The sequence below is a fragment of the Carettochelys insculpta genome, chromosome 14, assembly GCF_033958435.1.
Source record: "Carettochelys insculpta isolate YL-2023 chromosome 14, ASM3395843v1, whole genome shotgun sequence".
NCBI lineage: Eukaryota > Metazoa > Chordata > Testudines > Carettochelyidae > Carettochelys > Carettochelys insculpta.
In genome coordinates, this window is record NC_134150.1 from 45,526,646 (window position 1) to 45,554,326 (window position 27,681).

Sequence of the window (27,681 nt, forward strand, 5' to 3'; positions counted from 1 at the left end):
AGGACTGTGGGCATTGGGCATTTGAAGAACGTTCCACTACAAATCCAGAGACACTGGAGGAAAGAACTGCAGGTTTGTGCAAATTCAGAGCATTACTGAGGATTCCCTGAATCCAAAGCTCTTAGAAAGTACACTGTTGGTAGGGCAGTATCAGGAAAATAGCCAAGGGAGATGCAGGATCTCTGTTATGTGGTTGGCACAAATCACAGAAAGCCAACTGTGCCAATTACACTTAAAGCTTTCACTTTACTACGCTTTGTTTAGACCCAGAGCATACAAACACAACAGGTTATAGTGGGCTCCCAAACAATAGCTCCATGGGTCTGGAGGGATCTTGAGTGGTTAACCAACATGGCTCAAGTGGCCAGCTATCCATCTGTTCCCTGGCATTCCAAAAGATGTCCTAAAGGTTGAATCCAAATTCCTCAGACCTGTCTACCTCTTTTATGTCACTAACTGATAGAATAACATGGCATCCAATTATAAAATGGAAGCAACCTCGAGCGGTCATCAGGTCCCATCCCAGTGCTCATGGCAGGACCAAGCACCATGTAGACCAGATGTGGGCAAAATTCAGCCTTTGACTGGATCTGGCCTGCCATGACCCTCCAAGCCAAGGCCAGAGGAAAATGTCCGATTAGAATGGGGCATTCAGGCAGTCTGCCTGCTTACCATGGCTCCCGCCACATCGCTCCTGGACACTCCATGGCCAGAGGTGGCTGACAAATGTCTCTGCATGCCTCTTGGGAGGAAGGGGACAGCAGGACGGTCTGGGATGGAGTATAAGTGCAGAAGGAAGCTATGGACAGGGTCTGGAGTGCAGGAAGAGGTGCAGGATCTCGGAGGGGACTTGCATATAGGAAGGGGTTCTGAGCAGATGCTGGGATGTAGAAGGGGGCAGGGCCTTGGAGGGAGTTTGGGTGATCGAGGACACGGGATGGGCAATGGGAAGGGGTGTCAGGTGTAGGCTCAGCACAGGCAGCTTCTGGCTGACAGCACAGCCAGGCACTCAGACAGGAAGGCTACCTGTATACCCTGGTGGCCCCATGATGTTCAACACTCCAGGCAAACATGTCTCTGCATGCTCCTTCTGGGGGGAGGGAGGCAGCAGGATGTGCTGCCCCAACCCCCATTCTCAGACCTCCTATTGGCTGGCAAGGGCAGTGAGCAGTGCTCCTAACAGCTTTCCAAAGGCCAACTATTTCAACCAAGGTTTCAACCCGTTACAGTTCCAGTGGCTCTCCAGTTCTGAAATTTCCTTCTCAGCCAAGGTGTTACACAGCCCTACTTCCAGAGCGTAGGACTGAACTTTTCCCTTTTCTCTTTAAATTAGCCCCCTAGAGATTTCAATGAAGCAGGCAAAAATTTTAAGAGACAAAACTTAAAGCAGAAACATCGTAACACTTCTTCCAGCAAGGCAGATCTGCTAGGATGAAGCCCTCTGGTGCTACATGACCAGACCTTAATTGTGGCTCTACTATTCTTCCTTGTGCCTCAAGGACGCCCATTCATCAGACCTGTACCTCATCTGAAGATTCTTCCTAGGCCTCCCCTTATTTACCTCATAAGTGCAATTATTTCATATGACTCAGTGATTACTTGACCATCTTAAATTTTCCTTACCTGGGATGTCTGTGTCAGAGCTAGGACTGAGACCAATCGTCCACTGAAGAAGAGCCAGACACATTCTTGCAAACAGCAGCATCAAAGTCTCACAACAAGCTGGTGTTGCGAGGGAGAAAGGCTGTGGGTTCAGAAAAGAAGATTAGAATCATGTAATTTTTCTCCTTTTTTTATTCTCACCTAGAAATGCTCTCCAATGGGTTCCCCTATGCCATCATTGCAGCTGTCCTCTACTTTTGCTCTTTTTCTCCTATCAACCTCTCTCCCATCTCTTTCTTACTCTCTATCTGCTCCTACCCTCTACTTTCACCATCTCTGCATGAAGCATACAAAACCTAGGCAATTGCCAATGAGTCAGCAGGTGACCAGCTGTGACTCTTCTTTCCATATCTGTAGCCCCAATTATAGAGAAAGGAACAAAATAAAAAAAAAAGCCCAGTACACATGACTAACCAACATAAGACAATTCTCCCTGCAGTCATTTTTATATGTTGTACATACACCTACTTTTCACATCTGAGTTATTAGATTGTAAGCCCCACAGTAAATGTATTTCAGATTTCTTTCCACAAATTTTGCAATGAACAGCTGTACTCTAGATGGCATAGTGCAAATCCTTCCATTGTGAACTCTGAGGCCCAGATTTTGGACACACCATTCTTGTTAGTGAAATAGTGGAAGGTTTGAACTCAAGTATTTCTTATTCTGAAAACCCATACATAGCTTAAAAACAGAAAACATACCTTTCACTTGCAGTTTTTCCAATGTTGTGCGTGACTTCAGTGCACTAAAAACATGTAGCCAAGGAAATTGTGAACCCCAGGGGTGCTGAGGTTTGCCCTAACGCGTGCGGCCACACAGCTGCCTGATAGCCCCATGCTCCAGACCTGCTGGGGCTGGAGGAGAGGCACGCTCCTCCAGCCCCAGGAGCAGGACTGGATTAAGAAGTCTGTGTTCTGAGCTAGCCCTCCCTGGCCTGACATGGGTAGTGTGTGTGCTAGAGGCAGCTCTGTATGATGCAGCTCTTGCACCCCTGGCTGGAGCTGCACTGGCACTCTGTCCCTGGACTGTTTTGCTGAAGGCTCCAGCCCTGTACCTCCGCTCAGCGGAGAATCACGTCCTATAGGAGTTACTAGGGATGGTACCTGCATGCGAGGGTGGGGCAGCGCGAAGTCACTTGTCCCCCACCCAAAAGAGAGCTGTCCCAGGTAAACACCTTGCACTGCAACCCCAGCACTCTCCTGGAGCCCCCGCCTGCCCCGCCCCGCCCCGATCCCCACCTGAGAGTCCGCACTCACCTGCCGGAACCCTCCCGCTCCCCAGCCCGCCCGCCCGCGTGCGGCATGGACCGGGTACGTGCCCCACGCAGACCCGGGCCGCCGCGCGCCGCCTCCCTGCCAGCGCCCAGCACCGTTCGCTCCGCGCGCGCCAGGGCCAGGGGCGGGGCGGGGCGGGCGCTTCTCAGCTTGGCGAGCCCACAGCGCTTGCGCAGAGCGTCTCTGACGGGCGAGTGAGCCACGGGCGCCGGTGTCAGATGACCCCGCTCAGGCGGGACACGTGGCCCAGCGCTTTCCTCCCGCGGGTGAGGGCGGAACCTTCCTTCGCGGCGCGGGGCCGGCCGGCCGCTGCTCCCGGCAACACTTAGCGCGCTCTCCGGCCAGGCGTCTGACGTCATCAGTGCCTGCCGCGGCACTTTTCGTCTCTGCTTTACCTGACTTCACAGATGCTTCCGCCTAGAAAAGTAGTTCCCAACGCCCGCCGCTACCCATGCTCTGGAAAGGCCCGCTGCTCGGAAGCCGGCTCAGCTAGAGCTGCGGTGTCGGCGGAGCGCCGTTTCTGACGACGTGCTGCCTGGAAACGGAGAGGGGCAAGTGTCCATCCTGCGGATCCCTACGCCTGCGGTATCGGTGCTGAGGCCGCTGGGCCGCCATTTTGGATGCCTGGCTCCTACTACCGCCGCTTCCTCCGCTGCAGGGACCCGGCCCGGTGAGTGGGGGGCGGGGACCCTGGGGTCAATGTCCCCTCCGCTACCGCTCCCCGCCGGGCGCCTGGTTCCCTGTGCCTTGTGACGCCGGCCGGCCGGCCTGGCTGCCCCGGTCCCCGTCCGCAAGGCCAGGGCAACCGCCCGGTCGCCCCCCCCCCCCCCCCGCCGGCCCAGCTCCCGCCTGCCGGCCCAGCTCTCCCTCGGGTCCCCCCCCCCCGCCGGCCCAGCTCCCGCCTGCCGGCCCAGCTCTCCCTCGGGTCCCCCCCCCCCCCCCCCCGCCGGCCTAGTTCCCTCCCTCCCCGCCAGCTGACCTAGCTCTCCTTCGGGCCCCCTTCCCACTGGCCTAGTCTCGTCCTAGCTCCTTCCCGTCCCTCTCCCCCCAGCCTGGGTCCGTCCCGTCACGGCTCCCAAACCACGGCCGGCCTAGCTGCTTCCCATCCCTGCTCCCCCCACCCGGCCCTGGCCGGCCTAGCTGTTCTCCTCCTTCTCCCGAGTTCCCCCGCCGCCGGCCGACCTAGCGCTCTCCCGAGTTCCCTCTGTTGGCCTAAATCCGTCCCGGCCCTATCTCTGCCCATCGACCGGCCTAGCTCTCCCTGCTTCCGCGTTTCCTCCTCCATCCCCTGGGTTCCCTCCATTGGCCTAGATCCCCTCCCTTTCTCTGCTCTCCTCTTAGCCACCCTAGCCTCCCCTGGGTCTTCTGCCTTGCAGCTGGCCTAGCTCGTCCACTAGCCTCGCCCAACTGGCTTAGTTCCCCAAGACCCCTTGTTCCCCTTCGGTCAAACTCCTTCTTCCTGGCTGATCTAGCACACCTGATTGCCTTCTGCCTTGGCCAGCCTTGTGCTCTCCTGTCCCCACGTCCCTCTGCCTCTCCAGCAGGCCTAGCCCTCCTTACAGTGGCTCCCTCTCCATGTGACCTAAATTCCCTGTTTCCCCAGATTGCTCCTAGCTAGTTTATCCTCTCTTGCTCTGAGCTTGTCTGTGCTTACCCCGCCTAACCCCCCCACCCTGCACTTCCAGTTTTCCTGGCCAGCCTGTCGTCTCCCCCATCCAACATGATAGTCTCAGCTCTTCATAGAATCATAGAATACTGGGACTGGAAGGGACCTCGAGAGGCCATCGAGTCCAGCCCCCTGCCCCAATGGCAGGACCAAGTACTATCTAAACCATCCTTGATAGACATCTATCTAACCTGTTCTTAAATATCTCTGGTAATGGAGATTCCACAACTTCCCTTGGCAATTTATTACAGTGTTTGACCACCCTGACAGGAACTTTTCACTAATGTCCAACCTAAACCTCCCTTGCTTCAGTTTAAGCCCATTGCTTCTTGTTTTATCCTCAGAAGCCAAAAAGAACAAGTTTTCTCCCTCCTCCTCATAACTCCCTTTTAGATACCTGAAAACCGCTATCATGCCATCCCTCAATCTTCTCTTTTCCAAACAAAACAAGCGTAATTCTTTCAGCCTTTCTTCATAGGTCACATTCTCTAGACCTTTCATCATCTTGTCACTCTTTTCTGGACCCTCTCTAATTTCTCCACATCTTTCTTGAACTGCGGTGCCCAGAACCAGACACAATACTTCAGCTGAGGCCTAACCAGTGCAGAGTAGAGCGGAAGAATGACTTCTCGTGTCTTGTTCACAACACACCTGTTAACGCATCCCAGAATCATGTTTGCTTTTTTTGCAACAGCATCACGCTGTTGACTCATATTTAGCTTGTGGTCCACTATAACCCCTAGATCCCTTTCTGCTGTAGTCATTCCTAGATAGTCTCTCCCCATTCTGTATGTGTGAAACTGATTGTTCCTTCCCAAGTGGAGCACTTTGCATTTGTCCTTATTAAACTTCATCCTTTTTATCTCAGATCATTTCTCCAATTTATCCAGATCATTTTGAATTGTGACCCTATCCTCCAAAGTAGTTGCAACCCCTCCCAGGTTGGTGGTATCTGCAAACATAATAAGCATGCTTTCTATGCCAATATCTAAATTGTTGACGAAGATATTGAACAGAACTGGTCCTAAAACACACCCCTGCGGAACCCCACTTGTTATAGTTTTCCAGCAGGATTGAGAACCATTAAGAACTACTCTCTTTCTTGTACAAATGAGCAGTGTAATCCTTCCCCTTCCTTGTTCAGCCTCAGCCTCCCCTTCTTCCCTCATCCCCATGCTTCCTCAGCTCCCAGCTAACATTCTCACTCCTCCCCCTCTTCCCTCTCCCCACCAGCATAACCCCTCTTGATCTTCCATTTCTGTGTTCCTCCAGGCCATAGTAATCTGCTCAATCCTTTGTCCTGGGCTGAGGAACCTTTTTTCTATCAGGGCCACTGATCCACATAATCAATCAGTTGTGGACCAGACACAGCCTTACAGAGGGTTGTGGCACAGAGGCTTTCCCTAGGCCCTCTGATGGGACCAGAAATGAGGGCTTCACTGTGTGGGAGAGGGCTCTGAACGGGGGTGAATGGTTTACATTGCAGGAGCAGGCTCAGGGCTGAGTTCTTAGCCAGTGGCCACTGTGGGAGTAGGTACATATGGATTTGGACCTACCCTGATCATCAGTCCCTGTGCCAAGGGACTCTGGAGACAGCTGACCAGCCTGGCAACCTAGCTTCCCAGTGTGGTGAGCCAGTGCCTGTGGCCCCAGCCTCATGGGAGGGTGATTAGGGGGCTCAGGGCTTCCAGCCCATGGTGTGGAGACTTGCTGGCTGTGGGCCAGAAGTTCCTCACCGCTGTTGTATCCAATCCACCCATCTTCCCCCTCCTTTCCATGCCCAGCCAGCCCATCCGAACCCCATTATTCTGTATTCCCTCCCCTACTGGCAAGCATAATCCCACTCCCATATCCCCTGCCCTGCTGCAACCAGCCCTTCTGTTCTGTATTCTCCTCAGCCACACATGCCCTTTTCCACGGAGCTAGCATAACTCCACCTCTGACACCTGGTCCATGAAAATCTTTGCTCTATGTACTCTCTCACACAGGGTCAGCATAAATCACCTCCAAGCATCTTGTCTGTATCCTGTCCCTCAACTTAATCTCCACTCTAGCATGCACCCCTTGTTCCTTTTTCTTTCTGGTCAATGCCACCCCCCTTTTTTTGGACACTTACCACCTTTTGCTTCTCTCCTGTGCTTTATTGGCCTAGTATAACCCACTCTTCTCTTGTATTGCTTCTTTGCAAGCTTCATGCCCTGGCCCTATGAACCCACTTGCACTGCCTGAGAACCCTGCCCATGGTCATGTCTTCCACTCCTCACTTTAGCTCTGCTGCCTCTGTGATACCCTTCCCCTACCACTTCAGTGGATGCCCTTTCCACAGAGACTTCCCCCAGTTCCAACAAAACCCACTTACCACACAACTTTGCAGCGCTTCTGATCCCACTCTTTCTCTCTGACAGCCTTCTTGCTGGCCCAACATGAGCATGTCCATCAGCACTCTCTGTCCGCTCAGCACTGACTCTCCCTCCACACCCTACCAGCTTCACCCAGCCTTCTATAAACCATCCAGCCTGACTGCCCCCTTTCTCTTGATTTCTCTCCCTCATCCATGATAAGGGTGAAGAGAGTGGGTACTGTTGCTCTGGTCCTGCCCTTTCTGTGCAGAAAAGAAAGCCCACCCAACTCTGCTTCAGTGGGGAGTAGAAAGGCTCTCATACTGACAACTTTTAAACAGGAAATTTTAGAGCTGTTTACTAGGGATTGTGCCAGTTCTTGAGGAAGAACCCATGAAATATATTTTCTTTTGAAGGCTGTATGGGGGTAATTCCTGTCCATGAGGGGTGACTGCACGCTCTCTCCTCTATTTTCTAGGCTGAGTGCAGAACTTGGCAGCTGCACTGAGGTGTCTTGTTCACAGATTTTTGTTTAGTGTTTGTACATAGCCCCACAGTTATGTCTGTTTAGCTCTTTGCAGAGAGAAAAGCCACAGGCTCTGCGTAGAGCTATTTACAGCATGCTGAAGGTGCAGAACTTATCTGGTGATGGATTGGTTTCTAGTGATGAATCCTGAGGCTGTTTGGGCTTGTCTACACTACGGAAGAGGACACGTGAATGAGCCCGAGCAGGGAATAGCAACGAGGTGCTGCCCTGCATATGCAGCACCTCCTTAGCCTAATTCCTGCCACGCAGACTTGGAAGTTGCTAACTTTGAAGCCCTGGCAAGCTGTTTACCTGTGCAACTTCGAAGTGCCCTTACTCCCAAACATTTTGAGTTCCTTTGAGTCCCTTCAGGAGTTTGCTGATTTCTTTCTCAAACTACACAGTGTGTTGTTACTAAGGTTCTGATTTTTTGGTGTGGATTAATGTTTGAAAGTCTTCTCAATATCAGAATTGTCACCGTGAACATGTTACTTATAAATACTCAATTGTGATTTATTATTGCACTTGCTGTGTGACATGCTTGGTAAACAGCTGTGGAGGTATGAGCAATATCTTACAAGAGATAGTGTGCTCAGACCAGAGCTTAAAATCTATACTTCCCATTCTGACTTACAAATATCTCTGCTGCCTTGGTTTTCTCAACCCCAAGCAATTCTGTAGTGCATTTTCACTGAAAGTTAAGTCAGTCTTCTATTTAGCACACTTGTAAACAATAACTTGCTGTCTTGTGTTTTTCCTGGATTGATTCCATTTTTTCTTTTTATTACTACATTATAGTTTATATTTTTCAATTTTCAGTCTGTTTCCTCCCCCGTTTCCCTCCCATTTCATCCCTTTCTCTCTCTCCTTTTACAGTGTATACATTCCACTTTTCACTTTAGATTTTCTGTCCCACTCAGTTGCCATTTTTTTCCTCCTTTTCCTCCTCCAGACTCTCTGCTGATCCATTCCATCATCTATGGATCACAAAATCTTTATCAAAACAAAAAGTGGTCATGTTAGTCTTTAAAGTGCTACAAAATGATTTGTTAGGTGATGAGCTTTGGTGGGTGTCCCACAAAAGCTCATCACCTAATAAATTAATTCGTTAGTCTTTAAAGTGCTACATGATTGCTTTTTTTGATTTGATAGAATACAGACAAACACGGCAATCTCTCTGTTACTATAAAAACTTTATCAGACACTGAAGATCTTGTTTAGCCAAGAGAGCTCAAATCAGATTGAAGAACCTGCTCTTATCGGCCGATATAGAACACAAATCCCCCTTCATGTCTCCCATGTGCTGGGAAAAGAGGAGTTAGTTAAATTACTATAAGGATGTGATTCTTGGATGTTTAGGGACTCTAGTTTCCTGCTAGTAGTAGGCTTATGATATGCTTCAGATATCAACCTAGGAAAATAGGGAGAATGAGCATTTTCTTTCTCACGTTCTTCTGCTCCCAGCAGTCTCCTATTCCCATTAGGGATAGGGTCTCTGCTAAGCAGGAAGAACTGGAAGTGCTAATACATAAATATGCAACTATGACATCATTGGCATTACAGAAACTTGGTGGAATAATACGCATCATTAGAATGTTGGTATGGAAGGGTACAGCTTGCTCAGGAAGGATAGCCAGAGAAAAAAGGGAGGAAGTGTTGCCTTATATATTAAAAATGTACACTCTTGGACTGAGGTGGAGATGGACATAGGAAACAGATGTGTTGAGAGTCTCTGGGTTAGGCTAAAAGAGGTAAAAAACACAGTTGATGTCCTCTTAGGATTCTACTACAGGCCACCTACCCAGGTGGAAGAGGTGGATGAGGCTTTTTTTAAACAACTATTAAAATCATCAAGGGCCCAGGAATTGGAGGTGATGGGGGGACTTCATCTATCCAGATATATGTTGGGAAACTAACACAGCGGGGCACAGACTAGCCAATTAGTTCTTGCATGGCATTGGAGGCAACTTTTTATTTCAGAAGGTAGAAAAAGCTACCAGGGGTGAAGCTGTTCTAGATTTGATTTTAACAAATAGGAAGGAATTGATTGAGAATTTGAAAGTGGAATGCAGCTTGGGTGATAGTGATCATGAAATCATAGTGTTCAGAATTTTGAGGAAGGGTAGAAGGGAGAAGAGCAAAATAGAAACAGTGGATTTCAGGAAGGCAAATTTTGGTAAAATCAGCTGGTAGGTAAGGTCCCATGGGAAGCAAGACTGAGGGGAAAAACAAATGAGGAGGGTTGGCAGTTTTTGACAGGGACATTATTAAGAGCCCAAAAGCAAGCTATTCTGCGTAGGAAAGATAAGAAAATATGTCAAAAGGCTGCATTGGCTTAACCAGGAGATCTTGCATGATCTCAAAATAAAAAAGGAATAATACTAAATGGAAACTAGGACAAATTACAAAGGATGAATACAGGCAAACACCACAGGAATGCAGGAGCAAGATTAGAAAGGCAGAGGCACAAAATGAGCTCAAATTAGCTACACGCATAAAGGAAAACAAGAAGACTTCTTATAAATACATTAGAAGCAAGAGGAAGACCAAGGACAGGGTAGGCCCACTGTTCAGTGAGGAGGGAGAAAACAGGAACCCTGGAAATGGCAGAGATGGTTAATGAGTTTTGTTTCCATCTTCACTGAGAAGTCTGAAGAAGAAATGCCTAACATAGTGAATGCTGGTGGAAAAGGGGTAGGTTTAGAAGATAAAATGAACAAGTTAAAAAACACTTAGAAAAGTCTGATATTTGCAAGTCACCAGGGCCTGATGAAATGCATCCTAGAATACTCAAGGAGCTGATAGCTAAAGGCTCGGATACCTCCTCTATCATCTTTGGAAAATCATGGGAGACGGGAGAGATTCCAGAAGACTTGAAAAGGGCAAATATAGTGCCCATCTAAAAAAAGGGGAATAAGAATAACCCAGGAAACTACAGGCCAGTCAGTTTAACTTCTGTGCCAGGAAAGATAATGGAGCAGGTAATTAAGGAAATCATCTGCAAACACTTAGAAGGTGGTAAGGTGATAGGAAACAGCCAGCATGGATTTGTAAAGAACAAATCATGTCAAACCAATCTGATAGCTTTCTTTGATAGGATAATGAGCCTTGTGGGTGTGGTATACCTAGACTTTAGTAAGGCATGTGATACGGTCTTGCATGATATTCTTGTCAATAAACTAGGCAAATACAACTTAGATGGGGCTACCGTAAGGTGAGTGCAAAACTGGCTGGATAACCGTACTCAGAGAGTAGTTAGTAATGGTTGTTAATCCTGCTGGAAAGGTATAACAAGGGGGGTTCCACAGGGGTCTGTTCAATTTCTTCATCAACAATTTAAATATTGGCATAGAAGGTATGCTTAAGTTTGCAAATGATACCAAGATGGGAGGGGTTGCAGCTGCTTTGGAGGATAGGGTCAAAATTCAAAATGATCTGGACAAATTGGAGAAATGGTCTGAGGTAAACAGGATGAAGCTTAATAAAGACAAATGCAAAGTGCTCCTCTTAGGAAGGAACAATCAGTTTCACACATACAGAATGGGATGTGACTGTCTAGGAAGGAGTATGGCAGAAAGGGATCTAGGGGTTATAGTGGACCACAAGCTAAATATGAGTCAACAGTGTGATGCTGTTGCAGGGGGCTGGACTTGATGACCTCTCAAGGTCCCTTCCAGTCCTAGTATTCTATGGTTCTATTCTATCCCTTTCCTAGCAGTCTCTACGTTTTTGCTGTCATCTTCCCCAATGATTGTCATAACTTTCCCTTGCTACTGCTCATAGATTTGCCATGCAGCAAAGAAAATATGTATGATTCTTGTCAGCTTCGTTGTTGCTTACAGGGTTTTGTATAGCGGTAATGGAAAACCGATGAGACAAAGTTAGGAGCGGCATTAGAGGGATTGGATTTGTTAGCCTACAGACTTATAAACAAGTATTTAACATGTTTACATTCTGTTTCAGTTTGGAAGATGTTAAACAAAAGCGCTCAAAACTTTTTTAAATGAATGTTTTAAATTCTGTGACAGTTGGTAGCATGCTTTCTCATTTAGGAAAACTTAGTCTGAGTGAAAACAAAAAGCAGTCAAGTAGCACTTTAAAGACTAGCAAAATAGTTTATTAGGTGAGCTTTTGTGGGACAGACCCACTTCTTCAGACCATAGCCAGACCAGAGCAGGCTCAGTATTTAAGACACAAAGAACCAAAATATTGAGTCTGTTCTGGTCTGGCTGTGGTCTGAAGAAGTGGGTCTGTCCCACGAAAGCTCACCTAATAAACTATTTTGCTAGTCTTTAAAGTGCTACTTGACTGCTTTTTGTTTTGATAGTGTATAGACTAGCACAGCTTCCTCTCTGTCACTTAGTCTGAGTGGATTTTCAGCTCTTACTGGTTGGGAAAATTGCACATTTCTGTATTGCTTTAGAAAGTGGCCTTTGGTTTAAGGTTGCTCTTGCAGTACAGGATTGGGGAATCCACAGTATGGATCCGGACTGTGGCTTGGCCCGATCCAGACCCTGAGACCTGGGGCTCCCTACTGTGGCGGGGAGGAACATGCAGAGCCCCATGGGCCAGATCAGGCAAGCTGTGCTCTGGACGGGCTGGGCGGTGAGAGGGAGGGGGCAGGAAGTGGCTCCAGGCTCTAGTTGCTGCTCTTCTCCTAGCTGGGAGGAGCAACAGTGGCCCCAGGCAAACTGCCCAGAGGTTTCCTACTGCTGCTCTGATTGGCTGGAATTCCAGCCAGTCGAAGCAGTGAAGGGCAGTGCCTGGGAGCATGGGGAAGGGGGTGCAGAGCCATGTGTGTCCTGGGGTGCTCAGAGGTGAGTGCACCCCTGTTGCGCAGACTGCATGCATCCAGACATGTGGGTCGTAGAATCCATACTTCGACTCTCGTGGCAAGCACTGTTTGAAATGTAGATTTCCAGGACTAAGCAGCCTGAATTCTGAGGCTCTCCCACTATGCAGAGCCTGGTTCAATCTGAGCCCAGAAGCCTGCACTGCGGTGAAAAAGTCACTGGTGTCTAATAGCAGTGGCGACTTACCTTTACAGTACAAATACATTCTGCTCATCTTTGGCGATCCAAGTAAGACTTGCTCATGTGGTGCTGCTTCTCCCCTTCCGCCGTCTACAGACGGGCAAACAGCAGCACCAAGAAGCACTGCCTGGAGGCTTCATCCAGCCACTGTGATTGGCTGTAATTGTGGCCAATGAGAGCAGTGGGGGTGGGGGAGAGTCCCTGGGAATGGTGGAAGACTGAGCCAACTGTGCTTCTGGTGAGGTGCACCAGGTAAGTGCCCCCATTGCCCAGATCCCCAACCCCAGCCTGGTCCTGCAGCGTCTGCACCCCTTTCCACCCAGACCCTTACCTGCTTCTGCACCCTTCCCTGCTGCCCAGACGCCTCACCCCCAGCCTGCTCTTGCACCCTACCACCCTCCTAAGCCCCCCACAGGCCACACTGAATCCCTCATTTTTGGCCTCACCCTGAGATGGGGGGAAGGGGACACAAAATCTGTAGTGTCTGGTGCATGAGGGGAGTGTCTTTTTATTTTTCAGTTGGGGGGCGGCACACAAGTGAGTGGTGTGGGTTATTTTTTTGCACCTCTCACTTGTGTGTCCCCGGACGGATTGTTCTGTGCATCATTGGCCCCCATCCCGAAAAGTTTCTTCATATCAGGTCTATGTGGTGCTTGGTCTTGCCGTGAGTGCTGGGGATTGGGCTTGATGACTTCTCAAGCTTCCTTTCAGTTCTAGTAGTCTGTGATTACTGAAGAAGAGATTTCCCCTCCCTTTCAGAAATTACTGAAGATCTCGCCTGCAACAATGTTTCCTGATCTTTAACCGTCTTGTCCCGTGTCACTTTTGTGACTTCAACCCAAGTCGTATTGCCCCCTTAATTGCCATATCCCATTTTAAAACCGGTTTTCTTTCCTGATGCTCTGGTCTCTTGACACTACTACTTTCCAAATTTCACCCTTCCAAGCACCACATCTGTTTCATACTTTCTGTGAGTCCTAACACTCTGCTTCTCTTTTTTTTTCCCCTATATAAATACTGAGAGAACTAGACTAAATACAGACCCCTTGCTGTAGTCTGAGACCACATCTATATTTACTGTCCTTGAGCCTCTTTTCAAGCCATGTGGAGGTACAGCTGTCTAAGGCAGCTGAAATTCAGTAGTATGTAGTGAGACGCTGCTGCTTATGCCTTATTTGTATGTTCCGTTCCCTTTAGCCGTCAAGGGCTTCAACCTATACCGCTGAGTAATGGAGGAGTTATGCTACTGATGTCAGTGGGGACCGAATCAGCCTCTGATTTATTTGTGTGCGCTGTTGCTCTTCGTGCTGCCTCTGTCATTTCCTATGTATTGTTTCTCTGTCTTTTAGAAAATGTCTTCTGCTGTGCTTGGCCAAGGTCCACCATCACCTAAGCACCATACAAAAGCAATCCAGTCAAGCTTGTCTTTCCTTGTGTTGGTAAATATTTGCATCCATGCAGGGCTCTAGTGCTGGGAATTCCAGAGAAGCACACAAACTGGAAATAGTTAAACTTGACTCGTCTTTATCTGACTCAAGTGTAATGGCGGAAGGCCAGGGAGAATCTTGGGTATATTTCTTCCAAAGAGGATTTTGAAAAGAACAGCCAATTCAGTTTTACCTTCTCTGGATACTTTTCCTCTTTGCCTTAGTGTTGTATCTATAAACTAATCTGCAGAAATGTACCTAGGTGAATAAAGTCTTCCAGCGATGACAAGTAACTGATGTGTAATGTATCACTTGGTATGTGAAAATGGTCAGTATTTGTCTCTCCAGGGATACCCAGTTAAAAAAAACAAAACTACCTTTCTTTGTCTTTGCCAGTTCTAATGTACTTTCTTAGTCTGCAGCCATCCTGCTTCATATGATGAGCTAGTTAACATCTCATAAGCTAAACATTGTGTGTCCATCCAAGGTAATTTAGGGACTATCTATAATGCAAAAAAACACTAATGACAGCATGTTCCACAGCCTGGGTCTACTGGTTTGGACATTTTGATGTCAAAAAAAAAAAAAAAAATCGCTGTAGACTTTTGTTCTAGGCTGGGTTCAGAGACCCACTTTCTTCACTGGGTTTTGGAGGCAGGGTTTTAGCCCAGGCCTATGTACATCAGAACTGATATTTTTAGTCCTTTAGCATGAGTGTTCTGAGGTTGTCTCGTTTCCAAAAGTCTCTCTTACAGCATCAGTGTATTGTTAGGGTTCTGTTGAAAATGGTGTTGGTAATTTGTCGTTCTTTTCTGTGTCAGTACTGAACTAGTGCCGCGGTATTGGGATCCTGTGAGTTTGGAATGCCAGTCTTGTAGATAAGATGTAAAATGGACATCTGAATTTACTGGTTATTAAAGACTGGCTTTTTTGCAGGTATCAGATGTTAACTGAGGTGATCTAGGCAAATTTCAGAATGCATCAGTTCATTTTGTCTCTGTTCCCTTTGCAGATTTAGGTAATTTATGTTAGGACATATCTCGGTTATAGTTTTAAGTATGCCTCTGTTAGGTTGACTTGCAGCCATTGCAGTAATCGCTCCAGTGGAACCGTGAAATTGACAGTGACATACAACAGTCAGTGTAAGTGACCCATGGTTTCTGCACTGATACTGCATCTTACTAACTGTGCTGACGTAAGCCCTATGGCAGTGGTGATTAACTGGGGGGCCGCCAGCAGGCTTAAGTGGGTCAAGCAAGCAGGGCTGCAGTTTGTCTCTTTGGTCCAAGGCAGAAAACCAAAGCCATATCACACAGTGCTGAAGTGTGGGGTCCTGAGCCCTACCACCTAGGAGTGAAGCCCAAGGCTTGGCTGACACTGCGAGATTAGGTTGAATTTAGGTGATTTAGGTCAAATTTCTAAGCCATCAGTCCACACTACAGGGTCCATACTGCTGATTTTAAGGGCTCCTAAGGCTGATTTTTGTACTTGTGCTTTTCATGAGCAGTAATGCTAAATTTGACCCTGTATGCTTGACCTTAGGGTAGTGCAGATGGAGTATTGTGAAATTGAACATTCTTGGCCTCTTGTAGGTGTCCCACAATTCCCCAGTGCAACCACTCTAGCCACCACTTTCAGCTCTGTGTGGATGTGCATCAGCAGTAGAAAGGCGTGCTGCTGAGTGTGGGTGTTCTTCTAATCACCTGGGCAGCATTTGAATCTTACCTGTGTGGCCGCCCACATGCTCAGGTTTTAAGAATACTGATATGGGTATTTTAAATGTGTTTCTATGAAAGTGCAACAGAACCCTCTTAGTCCTCCTGGTTTCATTTTGTAATTTGTGTTTCACCAACTTAAAAACTCAAAGGGAGTAGTCTCACTAATTATTTACATGTGCTCCATTTACTTAAACCTGCACATTAGCACGAGTTTGCAGACAGATCCCTGCTTCAGGTAAAGTCTTCCTTGTACAAATGCCTAGTACAAGGGTGGCCAATGTATGGCTCACCACAACTGTTGATCTGACCCACCAAGCCTCTTAATTCAGCCTGCCCCTGCAAGCAGGGTGCAGCCATGCTCAAAGCAGCTGGTTGTGCCCTGTAGCTCTCTGTGCTATGCAGAGAAGAGAGCTTTCATGCTTCTTCCAACTCCAGCAAAATATCTGTTCCCATTGTCTGGTTTCTAGCAGCTAAGGGTTGAGAGAGTTTGCTGGGGGTGGGAGCAGGGCAGGGCAGAAAGCCATCTCCCCACCCAGTGCCAGGAGCCACATGGAACAGTCATGGGGTGCCATCAGGCAGGAAAGCCTACCTTAGAATGCTGCTGGCCAGGAGCTGTTGTAGGGAAGTGCATCCCAGTCAGATCCTGCATGCTGCCCCCACCCGCAGCAAAATCTCTCCTCTCTTTCAGTCAGTCACATGCACACAGAACCTCCTACCTTCTATGACACAGGAACTGGATCATAGTCTGATGTGACTTTTATTACCAAAACAAAGACGACATGCTTGGTAAGTATATTTGGTTGCTACAGAGCAACTAAAAAATGTAGAGTAAAACGAAGAGAATTGCTTCCCGGGCATTCATTGTAAAAGTTACTGTGTACATCACTCTGAAAAGTCCCGCAAATGAAACCCAGAATTTAAAAAAAATGATCTGATTGCCTCACTTCTGAATATCCCCTTTCTACTCACATAACTGTCGTTCTAAGATTTCTCTCTAGATATGGATATTGCTGAAAAATTCCATGCCTGGTTCCAGACTTAACCCATCTCTGGATGCCTCCTGTAACCACACAAAACACTGCCATAGGCAAGTCACTTTTTCAGTTCAAAAATCACACTCTCCCCCCATTGGCTCACCTTGCTCCTTGCCAACACTTTCTGAAGATTCTCAGATACCCACTCTCTCTCTGAGTTTAACCCGTTACAGGCAGTGTAGTTAACTGAATTCTGGGGTGCCTAGAAAAGAGGTAGTACAACATCCATTTGAAGCTTGTTGCTATGTTTCATAGCTGAAGAAAAACTGGAAGGTATTCTCATAGTCCACTGACAGGCAACCTGTGGCCCATGAAACATTTTGTTTACTAGTAACAGAGAAGGACCTGTGTTAGTCTCTGTACTATCAAAACAAAAAAGCAGTCACATAGCACTTTAAAGACTAGCAAAATAATTTATTAGGTGAGCTTTCATGGGATACACCCACTTCTTCAGACCATAGCCAGACCAGAACAGACTCAATATTTAAGGCATAGAGAACCAAGACAAAGAGTTAATGGGCACAAAACAGACATCAAAACATTTCTGATCCACAAACCAGTTAGTCTACATTTTAATGGAGTGGGCCATTCTGTTAATGACCTAAGAGTCTGTGTTTTATTGAAGAAGAATTTCCAGTCTGCTTTACAAAGAGAAGCTGCTGAACTCTTTCATATTCAAATTCAACACATTAACACATGGTTTGAACCAGGCTGCAAATTTTCTGGGACATTATACTATGCTCTTTGGCATACTTGGCTTAATCTAATTCTTGACTCCCCTTGCCCCTCCGCTCTCTGATTTGCTCAGCTTGATAATTTTTTTTTCTGATTTGTCAACTTTGATTACTGTTTTGATTTTCTATGCCTTAAATATTGAGTCTGTTCTGGTATGGCTGTGGTCTGAAGAGGTGGGTCTGTCCCTCGAAAGCTCACCTAATAAATTATTTTGTTAGTCTTTAAAGTGCTATTTGACTGCTTTTTTATTTTGTTTACTGTTGCCCATGAAAGGTGTTGCCAGGTTCTGCTCATTTCTGTTTGCGTAGTTTTGTTCTTACCAGTTTTGCTAACATCTGCATCCAGTCAAAGCCCTTGTAGAATTCATTTGGCACACTCCACAATTTTAGGTACTGAAGCGCAGTTAGCAAAATTACTTTTCTGGGAGAACATCTTGGTTAGGACAGTCTTGCAGACCACTGAGATGAAGGAGAGATGCTCAAGTGGCACAGTCATAAGCCTAGGTTGACCATCAGTGCCTTTAGTCCATCCAACATCTGTCTAAAGGCTGTCTGTCTATTCTTGGATTGCTAGCTTCTTTAACATTATACTTTCTGGTTTGTTGCAGTTATGTATGCAGGAGAACTCATCTGTCGATTTTTGTCCATTACGTCTTAGCATGACTGTTATATATGTATAGCTGCGTTAACAAACGGTATGAAAAATGTTAATGCTATGAAGGGTGCCTGTGCAAGTTTAATTCCACCCCACGTATATCTGCATTTTGTTAGGGCTGCTCATGCTGGCATAGCTACATCTGTCAGACGTGAAAAAATCCACAAGAGGGAGGAAGGGAGGGAGGTGAGGAGAGAGCAAGAGCGAGAGCGAGCTGTGCTGACCCAACCCCAGGTGTAGAAAGTAGTAGTAGTAGTGGACAGAAGGATTAGGATGCCAGTGGTAAGGTAACATAGCTACAGCCTCTTGCATAGCTAATCAGACTCCCCAGAGGGGAGCACCTCTTCTGTGGGTGTAAGTAGTTTCTACAGTGAAGCACTACAGTGGTGTAGCAGCAGCTGTGCTGCTGTAGCATTAGTAAATATACCAAGACTTTTGTTTGTCCCACGGGACTCTCTCACTTGGTGCATAGAAAGTACAGCGCTCTGAGAATGAATCAAGGTTGTCTAATGGATGAGGTTGTTCTCTGTGGGTTCCTTGTCTCACTTGCTGTAGAAGTTGAAAGATGTATAGAGGATGAAGGAAGGGACTGCGGGAAGAGGGAGGATGGTCTGGCATGTAAAACAGTTGAAATGACATCTAAGAGAACTGGGTTCTATCTCTAGCTCTGCTATGTGATACTGGGAATGTTGCTGAATGCAACATTCTGACAGGTATCTGCTAAGTGTATGTTCCTGATCTTCTTAGTGCCTAGTTTGAGTCAGCTAGGCTTTGGTTTCTCAGTACTCTCAGCTACAACTGAATTAATCAGGGGCTTTAGATACTCGGTGCGTGTGGGCCAGAGGACCAGAGAGTGGGGAATCAGGAAGTTTGCCAGTGATTTTGCGTGTGGGCCAGAGGAGTCGGGAAGTTTGCCACTGGTTTTCTAATTGCATTGCATTGTCCTCTTTTTTTTTAAGAATGGAGATTATATTCTGTCTCCCCTGAAGGGAGTTATAGTAGTCACTTTTTGGAGAAACTCAGATACAGTGGTGATGAGCACCATGGTAAACTTGTGGGAAAAAATAGTAATTCAGTGGAGAGTGCAAGGGTTAAATAGTATGCAGAAATAAGTCTTAGGGGTTGCACACTGAATGATGAGGATAAAGAGAGATGACCAGTTCCTTCCCTGTGCTGCACATGGTCCATGTTATTACCTGAGTTTGGTACAGGAGGTGTAGAAAAAATAGTATGCAATCAAGCACTTAAAGATTGTATCATACTACTTAGAGAAAACATAGAACTAAGGTTGCAGTGGTAACCTTAACACTTGGCTCTCCTGAATGCCTGACTTTGCTAGTTTCACAGAGTTTTTGAGAATGATCTATCCTTTTCAAAGAGAGAAGAGCCTTGAAACTTGCGATCACCTGTATATTTGTATGTGACTTGTCTAGAAAAAATTGAGTGCCTGGGATCACTAGATCATTCCTTGCACGACTGTTTCCACATGCATTTTCTCATGGTTTCTCCCATCACAGCTATTTGGATTAGTGGCCTTCCTAATTTATAGCATTTGATCTACCATGGTATTTATTGTGGTGTTTGTTCGTATGCCTTTGAAAAGGAGACCAGCAGGTTTGAGATCTCTCCCTTTGAGAAGGACACAGTGAGTTGCCTTAGTTGTGAAGTGTTTTTCTTGGTTAACGTTAGTGGCGTGCTTTTCTGATCTACTCTAGAGCTGTAGGGCCAGGAGGAAAAACACGTTCCATATTGAAAACTGAGAAGGCTGTGAAACTTTCTTTTGTCCAGAGGTTTTACACATGCATTTCTTTTCTTTTTCTCCCCTTTCCCAGAGGATGCCAGCCCCGATCAGACTGCGGGAGCTGATTCGGACCATCCGGACAGCACGAACCCAAGCGGAAGAGCGTGAAATGATTCAGAAAGAATGTGCTGCCATCCGGTCATCTTTCAGAGAAGAGGATAATACATACCGCTGCCGGAATGTGGCAAAACTGCTGTACATGCACATGTTGGGCTATCCTGCACATTTTGGACAGGTAGGGTTGACTGGAACTTAACTGCAATTAGGGATGTAAAAATTTAACCAGTTAACAGAGAAGCATTGAGCTTACTGGGACGCTTACCAAGTAAGCAATTAACTGGATCTTGTCCAATCCCCATCACGTATTCAGCCCTGATTGGCCAGCCAGTATGACAGTGGCCAAATCCACATCAAATTGGCTAAGGTGGCAGGTGGGGCTTCAATCATACAGCGTGCATGTGTGGATTTGGCCAGTGCTGTGTTGGCTGATAGGGCCCTGGTTGCACTGGAGGGGATGGTGAGCCCTGGTCATGCTGGAGCATCCTCAACCTCATCCACGCTTTGCAGGCCGGACCCTTGCCTTACAGAGGCAATGAGACTGGAGTCCTGACAGGACCCCAGCAGCAGCTGTCCTGCATTGGCCCAGCAACAATTAGCTGATTAAATGGTATAATTTTAACTGTTTAGTCCGCTGACTGTTTTGATGGACATTTACATCCCTAGCTGTAATATCTATTGTCTTCTGCTCAGGATGATTTAGTAGATTTTGGAGTCTTTCTTGGTTTGTATTCTTCATTGAGGCAAGTTTGTCCTGTTCACATTAGTGGTGTACAGTCTAACTGGAATCTGTCCACCCTTAATCAAAGCTTGTATAAAAAGTTCTTAATTCCATGAAAATGTCCAAGCACAGTATTATCTGGTAATTGGGTATGATGATTGCTGTACAGCAGTGGTTCTCAAACTGTATTCCATGGAAGGGGAACTTAGGAACTTCGGAACATCCATCCTGGATCAGACCAGCAGTCCATTGAGACCAATATTTTTTTTTTCTTATGATGGCACTGGCAAGTACCAGTGGAAGAGATATGAAACCTCCTAATCAACAAATAGGGTCTCCTCTGCTAATATAAGAAGTTACATAACCCTAGGCAGGTAGAGATGTGGTTGTGCCCTGCTATAAAAATATGGTCATCCTTTTATTTTAGCTAACGTGACTGCTAAATCAACCCCTGGGACAACCATCTACCAGTAAGTGCAGACAAGACCTGAGAGAGAATGGCAGGGGGAAGTTCTCATTCTGCAAAGCATTTCGGGTTGCAGAGGTGGAAGAAGTACCTAAAAAGTTACTTGAGTAAAAGTGCAGCTGCTTTCACTTCTGGATATTTGAATACAATAAAGATGTAATGTATACTTTTACGCAAGTAGGTTTCCAGAGGGAACACTGGTGATTTGTACTTCAGTACATTCTCCACCCCTCCAGCAGTACTTTGACTAAAGTAACTTTGCGGGTATTTTTCATACCTCTGGGGGTTGGGGCTGTTGCTTAGTCATTGTGACAAAATCATCATACCCTGGAACTTCGTCTTGGTTGTAGCTCAGCCTAGGTCTATAATGCTTGGTGACGTAACATTTCAAAAACCCAGGCATATTGGTGTAACCGTTGATGCTGCTTTATGTTTCTGAGTTAAATCCATCCTTGGTCAAATTTGAAAACACTTTCATGTTGCTGGTACAATAAACACATTCAAGCAAAACCAAATGATACTGTTAGGCAAGTGGAGGCTGCATGGGGGTGAGGGCAGACTGTCTTATCATACGTAAAATTATCCATTGTGTAACTGGGTAGTTCATTTCTTCTCACAGGGTAAAGGGACATATCAAGCAGGTGTAGCCATTGTATCAGAACAAGTTTATTTACATCTTGTCCCATTCCTACCCTCATAATATTACAACTGCATGTAACCAAGTACTTTGGTTAAACTCTGGAATTCACTGCCACAGGAAATTGTTCAGGCTGAGAACTTACCCAGATTAAAAAAGGAGTTGGGTAGATTTGTATAGATATCAAGAATAAGCAGAGTTTTACTTAAGAAATTTTGAAAGGGACATTAATTTTATAAGGCTCAATGCAGCAGTAAGTAGGTGAAATTCTCTGGTCTGTTATATGCAGGAGTTTAGGTTAGATGATCGTATAGTCCACTCTGATGTCAAAATCTATTAACCTTGTGTTCCAGGTTAAACCAATTTCTAACTATAAGAAATCAGGATAGGATCTATGAAAGGGAGACAGAAGTGCTGACTTTCTACTGTGCCAGTGGGTGCTTGACTGCCTGTTCTGCCCCATGCTCTCCCCCCACTTCTTGACTATAATTCTTGGCTACAATGGAGGTGTTGAACTAAAGTGGAGGCTGAAGGGTACAAGTGAATGGAACCTTGGTGGTACAGAAGGATGTAATAGGGGCAGAAACCATAAATGGAATAGAAGGGGATTTGGCAGGTTGATTTATGATCAGAATAATTGTAAGCAAACTCAGCAAATGTCAGGAATCAGACCCCGACATCTTTGCCATTTCTACACATGCCACTTTCTTTGAAAGTGGCATAGAATCACAGAATCACAGGGCTGGAAGGGACCTCAGGAAGTCATCTAGTCCAGCCCCCTGCTTCAAGCAGGATCAACCCCTACTAAGTCATCCCAGCCAGGACCTTGTCCAGCTGGGACTTAAAAACCTCAAAGGATGCAGAATCCACCACCTCTCTAGGCAACACATTCCAATGCTTCACCACCCGCCTGGTGAAGTAGTTTTTCCTAATATCCAACCTACACCTTTCCCTCTTCAACTTCTCACCATTACTCCTTTTTCTGCCATCTGACACCACTGAGAACAGTTTCTCACCCTCCTTTTTAGAGCTCCCCTTCAGGAAGTTGAAGGCTGCTATTAAATCACTTCTAAGTCTTCTCTTCTGTAAACTAAACAAGCCCAAATCCCTCAGCCTATCCTCATAGGTCTTGTGCTCCAGATTCTTAATCATTTTTGTTGTCCTCTTCTGAACCTGCTCCAGCAAATCCACATCCTTTTTTTTTTACTGGGGGGCCCAAAACTGGACACAATATTCCAGATGTGGCCTCACCAGTGCTAAATAAAGAAGAATAACTACTTCTCTAGATCTGCTCAAAATGCTCCTCCTAATGCACCCCAGTATGCCATTAGCTTTCTTGGCTACAAGGGCACACTGTTTACTCATATCCAGCCTTTCATCCACCATAACTCCTAGGTCTCTTTCCATTGTACTGCTGCTGAGCCAGTCGGTCACCAGCCTGTAACAATGGTTGGAATTCTTCCATCCCAGGTGCAGGACTCTACACTTCTCCTTGTTGAACCACATCAGATTTCTTTTGGCCCAATCCTCCAATTTATCCAGGTCCCTCTGGATTCTCTCTCAACCCTCCAATGTATCTACCTCTTCCCCCTAGTTTTGTGTCATCCGCAAACTTGCTGAGGCTGCAATCAAGTCCCTCATCCAGGTTATTAATAAAGATGTTGAATAACACCGGCCCCAGAACCGAGCCTTGCGGCACTCTGCTTGAAACCGACTGCCACCCAGATATTGAGCCATTGACCACTACCCATTGGGACCAACCATCAAGCCAGCTTTCTGTGCATCTTATAGTCCAAGGAGCCAATCCATATTTCCTTAACTTATGGACAAGAATGTTGTGGGAGACTGTATTGAAAGCCTTGCTGAAGTCAAGGTATATCCCATCCACTGACTTCCCCATGTCCATAGAGCTTGTTACCTTGTCATAGAAGCTAATCAGATTGGTCAGGGAGGACTTGCCCCTGGTGAATCCGTGTTGGCTGCTTTTGATCACTTTCCCCTCTTCCAAGTGCTTCAAAATGGATTCCTTGAGGATTATTTTCCCAGGAATTGAGGTAAGGCTGACGAGTCTATAGTTCCCTGGATTGTCCTTCTTTCATTTTTTAAAGATGGGCACTACGTTTGCCTTCTTCCAGTCATCCGGTATCTCCCCCGATCTCCAAGAGTCTTCAAGGATAATGGCCAAAGGTTCAGCGTGACCTCTGCCAATTCCCTCAGTACCCTGGGGTGCATTAAATCCAGACCCATGGACTTGTGCACATCTAGTTTTTCTAGATAGCTCAGAACTTGTTCCTTCCTCACAGATGGCTGCCCTCCACCTTCCCATACTACATCATCTAGGACCGTCATGGGGAAGTTGACTTTGTCTGTGAAGACTAAGGCAAAAAAGCATTGAGTACTTCAGCTTTTCCTGCATCATCTGTCACTAGGTTACCTCCCTCATCCAGTAATGGCTCCACACCTTCTCTGATAACCTGTTTATTGTTCACATGCCTGTAGAAACCCTTCTTGTTACTCTTCACATCCCTTGCCAGCTGCAGTTCCAATTGTGCTTTCGCTTTTCTGATTAATGCCTGGCATTCTCCAGCCGTATCTTTACACTCCTCCTTAGTCAATTGTCCATGTTTCCATTTCTTGTATGCATCCTTTTCGAATTTAAGCTAAGGATTTCCCTGTTAAGCCAAGCTGTTTGCCTACCATGTTTGCATTTGTTACTACGCAGCAGGATTGTTTGTTCCTGTGCCTTCAGTAAGACTTCTTTAAAATACTTCCAGTTCTCTTCGACTCTTTTCCCCTTCATCTTTGTTTCTCAAGGGATCCTGCTCATCCAGTCTCTTAGGGAATCAAGTCTGCTCTTCTGAAATCAAGGGTCTGTATGTTACTGCTCACTCTTCTTCCTTTCGTCCAGATCCTGAAATCTACGATCTCATGGTGTTCTGCAGCCCAATTTCTCTCCCACTTCTATTTCTTCCCTGTTTGTGAGCAACAGGTCAAGTTGCACACGGCCCCTGGTCGGTTCCTTCAGCACTGGTACCAAGAAGTTATCCCCAAAATTCTCCAAAAACTTCCTGGATTGTCTGTGTGCTGCTGTATTGGTCTCCCAACAAATGTCCGGATGATTGAAGTCTCTCGTGAGAACCAGGGCCTGTGATTTGGAAGCTTCACTAAGCTGCCTGAAGAAAGCCTCATCTATCTCCTCTCCCTGATCTGGCAGTCTATAATAGACACCCAGCTACAACCTCACATCTCTTACTTCCATCTCTAAGCTTAACCCGAAGACACTCAACTGGATTTTCTCCTTCGTCATACTGAAGCTCTGAGCAATCATACTGCTCCCTCACAGAGAGCGCAACTCCTCCTCCTTTTCTCCTGTCTGTCCTTCCTAAACAATTTATAACGTTCCATGACCGTGCTCCAGTTATGCAAATCGTCCCACGAAGTCTCTGTTATTCCAGCCACCTCATACTTGTTTAACTGTGCCAGGGCCTCTAGTTCTTCCTGTTTGTTCCCCAGGCTTCTGGCATTAGTGTACAAGCATCTTAAAGAAGGGGCCGATTGGCCCGCTTTCTCCTCTTCACCCGGGAAACCCACTTGATTGTTCCCTCCTCCTTCCCCACTTATCTCCAGGCTTGTGTCACCTTCCCCTGACAAACCTAGTTTAAAGCCCTCCTCACTAGGTTTGCAAGCCTGCCCGCAAAGATGCTCTTTCCTCTTTTAGTGAGGTGGATCCCGTCTCTTCTCAGCAATCCCTGTTCACGAAACAGAATCCCACGGTCAAAGAAACCAAATCCTTCCCTGCTACACCACCTATGCAACCACGCATTTACCCCTGTGATTCGACGATCCCTCCGTGTACCCCTTCCTTCCACAGGGAGGATAGACGAGAAGACCACCTGTGTTCTGTATTCCTTGATTTTTCTCCCAAGGGTTACGTAGTCTGCCGTGATCTCATCAAAGTTGTTCTTAGCTGTATCATTGGTTCCTACATGAAGAAGTAGGAAGGGGTTGAAGAATTTTTGGCAGCGACTCAGTAATAGCCCGAATTCTAGCTCCAGGCAAGCAGCAAACTTGCTGGGATTCTAGGTCCGGGCAGCAGATGGATGCCTCCATCCGTCTTAGGAGGGAGTCCCCAACCACCACCCACCACTCGTCTTTTTCTCTTGGGGGTGGTGGCCATAGAACTCCCATCCCTAGGACTGCGCATCCCATGCCTTCTAAACTGTGGGGACTCTTTCAGATCCAATCCCTGGGAGGTATCAGCCGCAATTATCTCTGTCGTATCACCTGTGGAGAGAGGCTGAAAGCGGTTACTTAACTCCACTGGAGTTGGAGAGACTGGAACTGGTTTTCTCCTCCTGGAGGTAACATGCTTCTAGTTCTCCTCCTTGTTTTGGGTAGCCTGTTGTTCCTGCAGTATTATCTGTGTTCTATCCAGAAAGTCTTCACCCTCTCTGATGGACCTGAGGGTTCATATATGTGCCTCAAGTCCTTTAACCTTCTCTTCTAAAATGGCAACCAGCTTACACTTGGTACAGAGAAAATCCTTTCTATCATTTGGGAGAAAGACAAACATGGCACATGAATACAGGTCACAACAGCAGACCTCTCACTAGCCATGTCAGTGTCCATTTTTTCCTTTTTCAGAGATTTCTTGTTTGTTTCTAGTGCTGCCTTGAGGGGCACAAGAGAAACACCATATAAGAAAGGCGAACACAGGTATGAGGCTCCTCCCAAAGGCGAACTCCCAGGCTAACTTCCTGTTCGCTGCTCACAGGGTTCGCTGGGGCTGCCTTCTTTACTTGCTAGCTAGCTGGTTAGGCCCAGCTCAGAGCCTTCGCCTCCAATCTAATCAGCCCTTGAAGGCCCACCTGGAAGGAAGGTCTAATAAACAGCCTGAAATATGCTGATGAGGTGCAGACGTAAATGCCTCTGCCTCATTAGCATAAGGTCACATGATTTGGGATCTGGAAAAAGCTCTTCCAGACTCCAAAACAGCATGTAGAAGCGTGGCCCCTGGGGGATCTTCCAGAAGGAAGTCCTCCTTCCGGAGACCACTTCTTCCTGAAAACTTTTGCGAAGAAGGGGCCCCCGGAAGATCCCCAGGGGCCGCTCTTCTACATGCTGTTTTGGAGTCCACGAGAGCTTCTTTTGGAATCCAAATCATGTGACCTTATGCTAATGAGGCATGGGAAATTTATATCTGCACCTTATTAGCATATTTTGGGCCGTTTATTGTGTAGAAACGGCCCTTGATGGTAGTTGATGAGGCAACAAAGATATTATTTGGGAACTTGTTTTACCTGCTCTATTTGTCCATTGGTGTGGGATTGGTAGGCAGGGAAATGCATGGGGTGACTGCCAGGAGTCTTAACAATTCTCTCCAAACATTGGGGAGAAACTGTTTCCCTTAATTGTATGTAATGTCAGTTGATGCAAGGTGATTGATGTAAATCAAGGCAATTTAAATAATTCCTCTCCCCCCACCCCACCCCACCCCGCAAAATAATTGATCTGAATCAAATTACCGAACAAGCTAAGACTGACTGTGCTTAAAGTCCTCTTAATTTTGGAGGAAGCCCCATTGAGCAGTTCCATGCTGTAATAATAAGAATATAGCAGTAGGGATATGTTGTTTGGCCACCTGACCAGGATAGTGATAGTGACTAAGACATGCTAAAGGAGATTAGAGAGACTATCAAAATAAGCTCAATAACAATGGAAGATTTCAACCATCCCCATATTGACTGGGTACATGTCACCTCAGAATGAGTTGCAGAAATAAAATGCCTTGATGCCGTAAATGGCTGTTTCTTGGAACAGCTGCTTCTGGAACCCATCAGGGGAGGGGCCGCTGTGGATTTAGCCTTGAGTGGAGTGCACGAGCTGGTCCAACGGGTAACCGTAAATTGATCTCTTGGAAATAGCGAC

At 46.5% G+C, this 27,681-nt stretch overlaps 2 protein-coding genes across 16 annotated transcripts in view; one reads left to right on the forward strand and one right to left on the reverse strand.

Moving 5' to 3' along the window:
• The window catches only part of ATXN1L (ataxin 1 like), a 64,615-nt gene extending 61,317 nt beyond the window's left edge, over positions 1-3,298 (reverse strand). For 9 of the 14 annotated variants that reach the window (XR_012647549.1, XR_012647551.1, XR_012647550.1 and 6 more), the window contains exons 1-3: positions 2,922-3,298; positions 2,367-2,410; positions 1,624-1,744 (exon numbers count right to left, since the gene is read on the reverse strand). Coding sequence is in view for 2 of the 14 variants with exons in the window: in XM_075009231.1 (XP_074865332.1) it covers positions 1,624-1,705 (82 nt within the window). In the remaining 12 variants the exon portion in view is untranslated. The remainder of the gene's footprint in view (positions 1-1,623; positions 1,745-2,366; positions 2,411-2,921) is intronic. The other 5 variants (XM_075009224.1, XM_075009221.1, XM_075009231.1 and 2 more) reach the window with 4 other exon arrangements.
• A 181-nt stretch (positions 3,299-3,479) lies between these two features.
• The window catches only part of AP1G1 (adaptor related protein complex 1 subunit gamma 1), a 126,601-nt gene continuing 102,399 nt past the window's right edge, over positions 3,480-27,681 (forward strand). Inside the window, exons 1-2 of one of the 2 annotated variants that reach the window (XM_075009218.1) lie at positions 3,480-3,609; positions 19,904-20,107. In XM_075009218.1, the coding sequence (XP_074865319.1) occupies positions 19,907-20,107 (201 nt within the window). In that variant the 5' untranslated portion in view covers positions 3,480-3,609; positions 19,904-19,906. The remainder of the gene's footprint in view (positions 3,610-19,903; positions 20,108-27,681) is intronic. The other variant, XM_075009217.1, reaches the window with a different exon arrangement.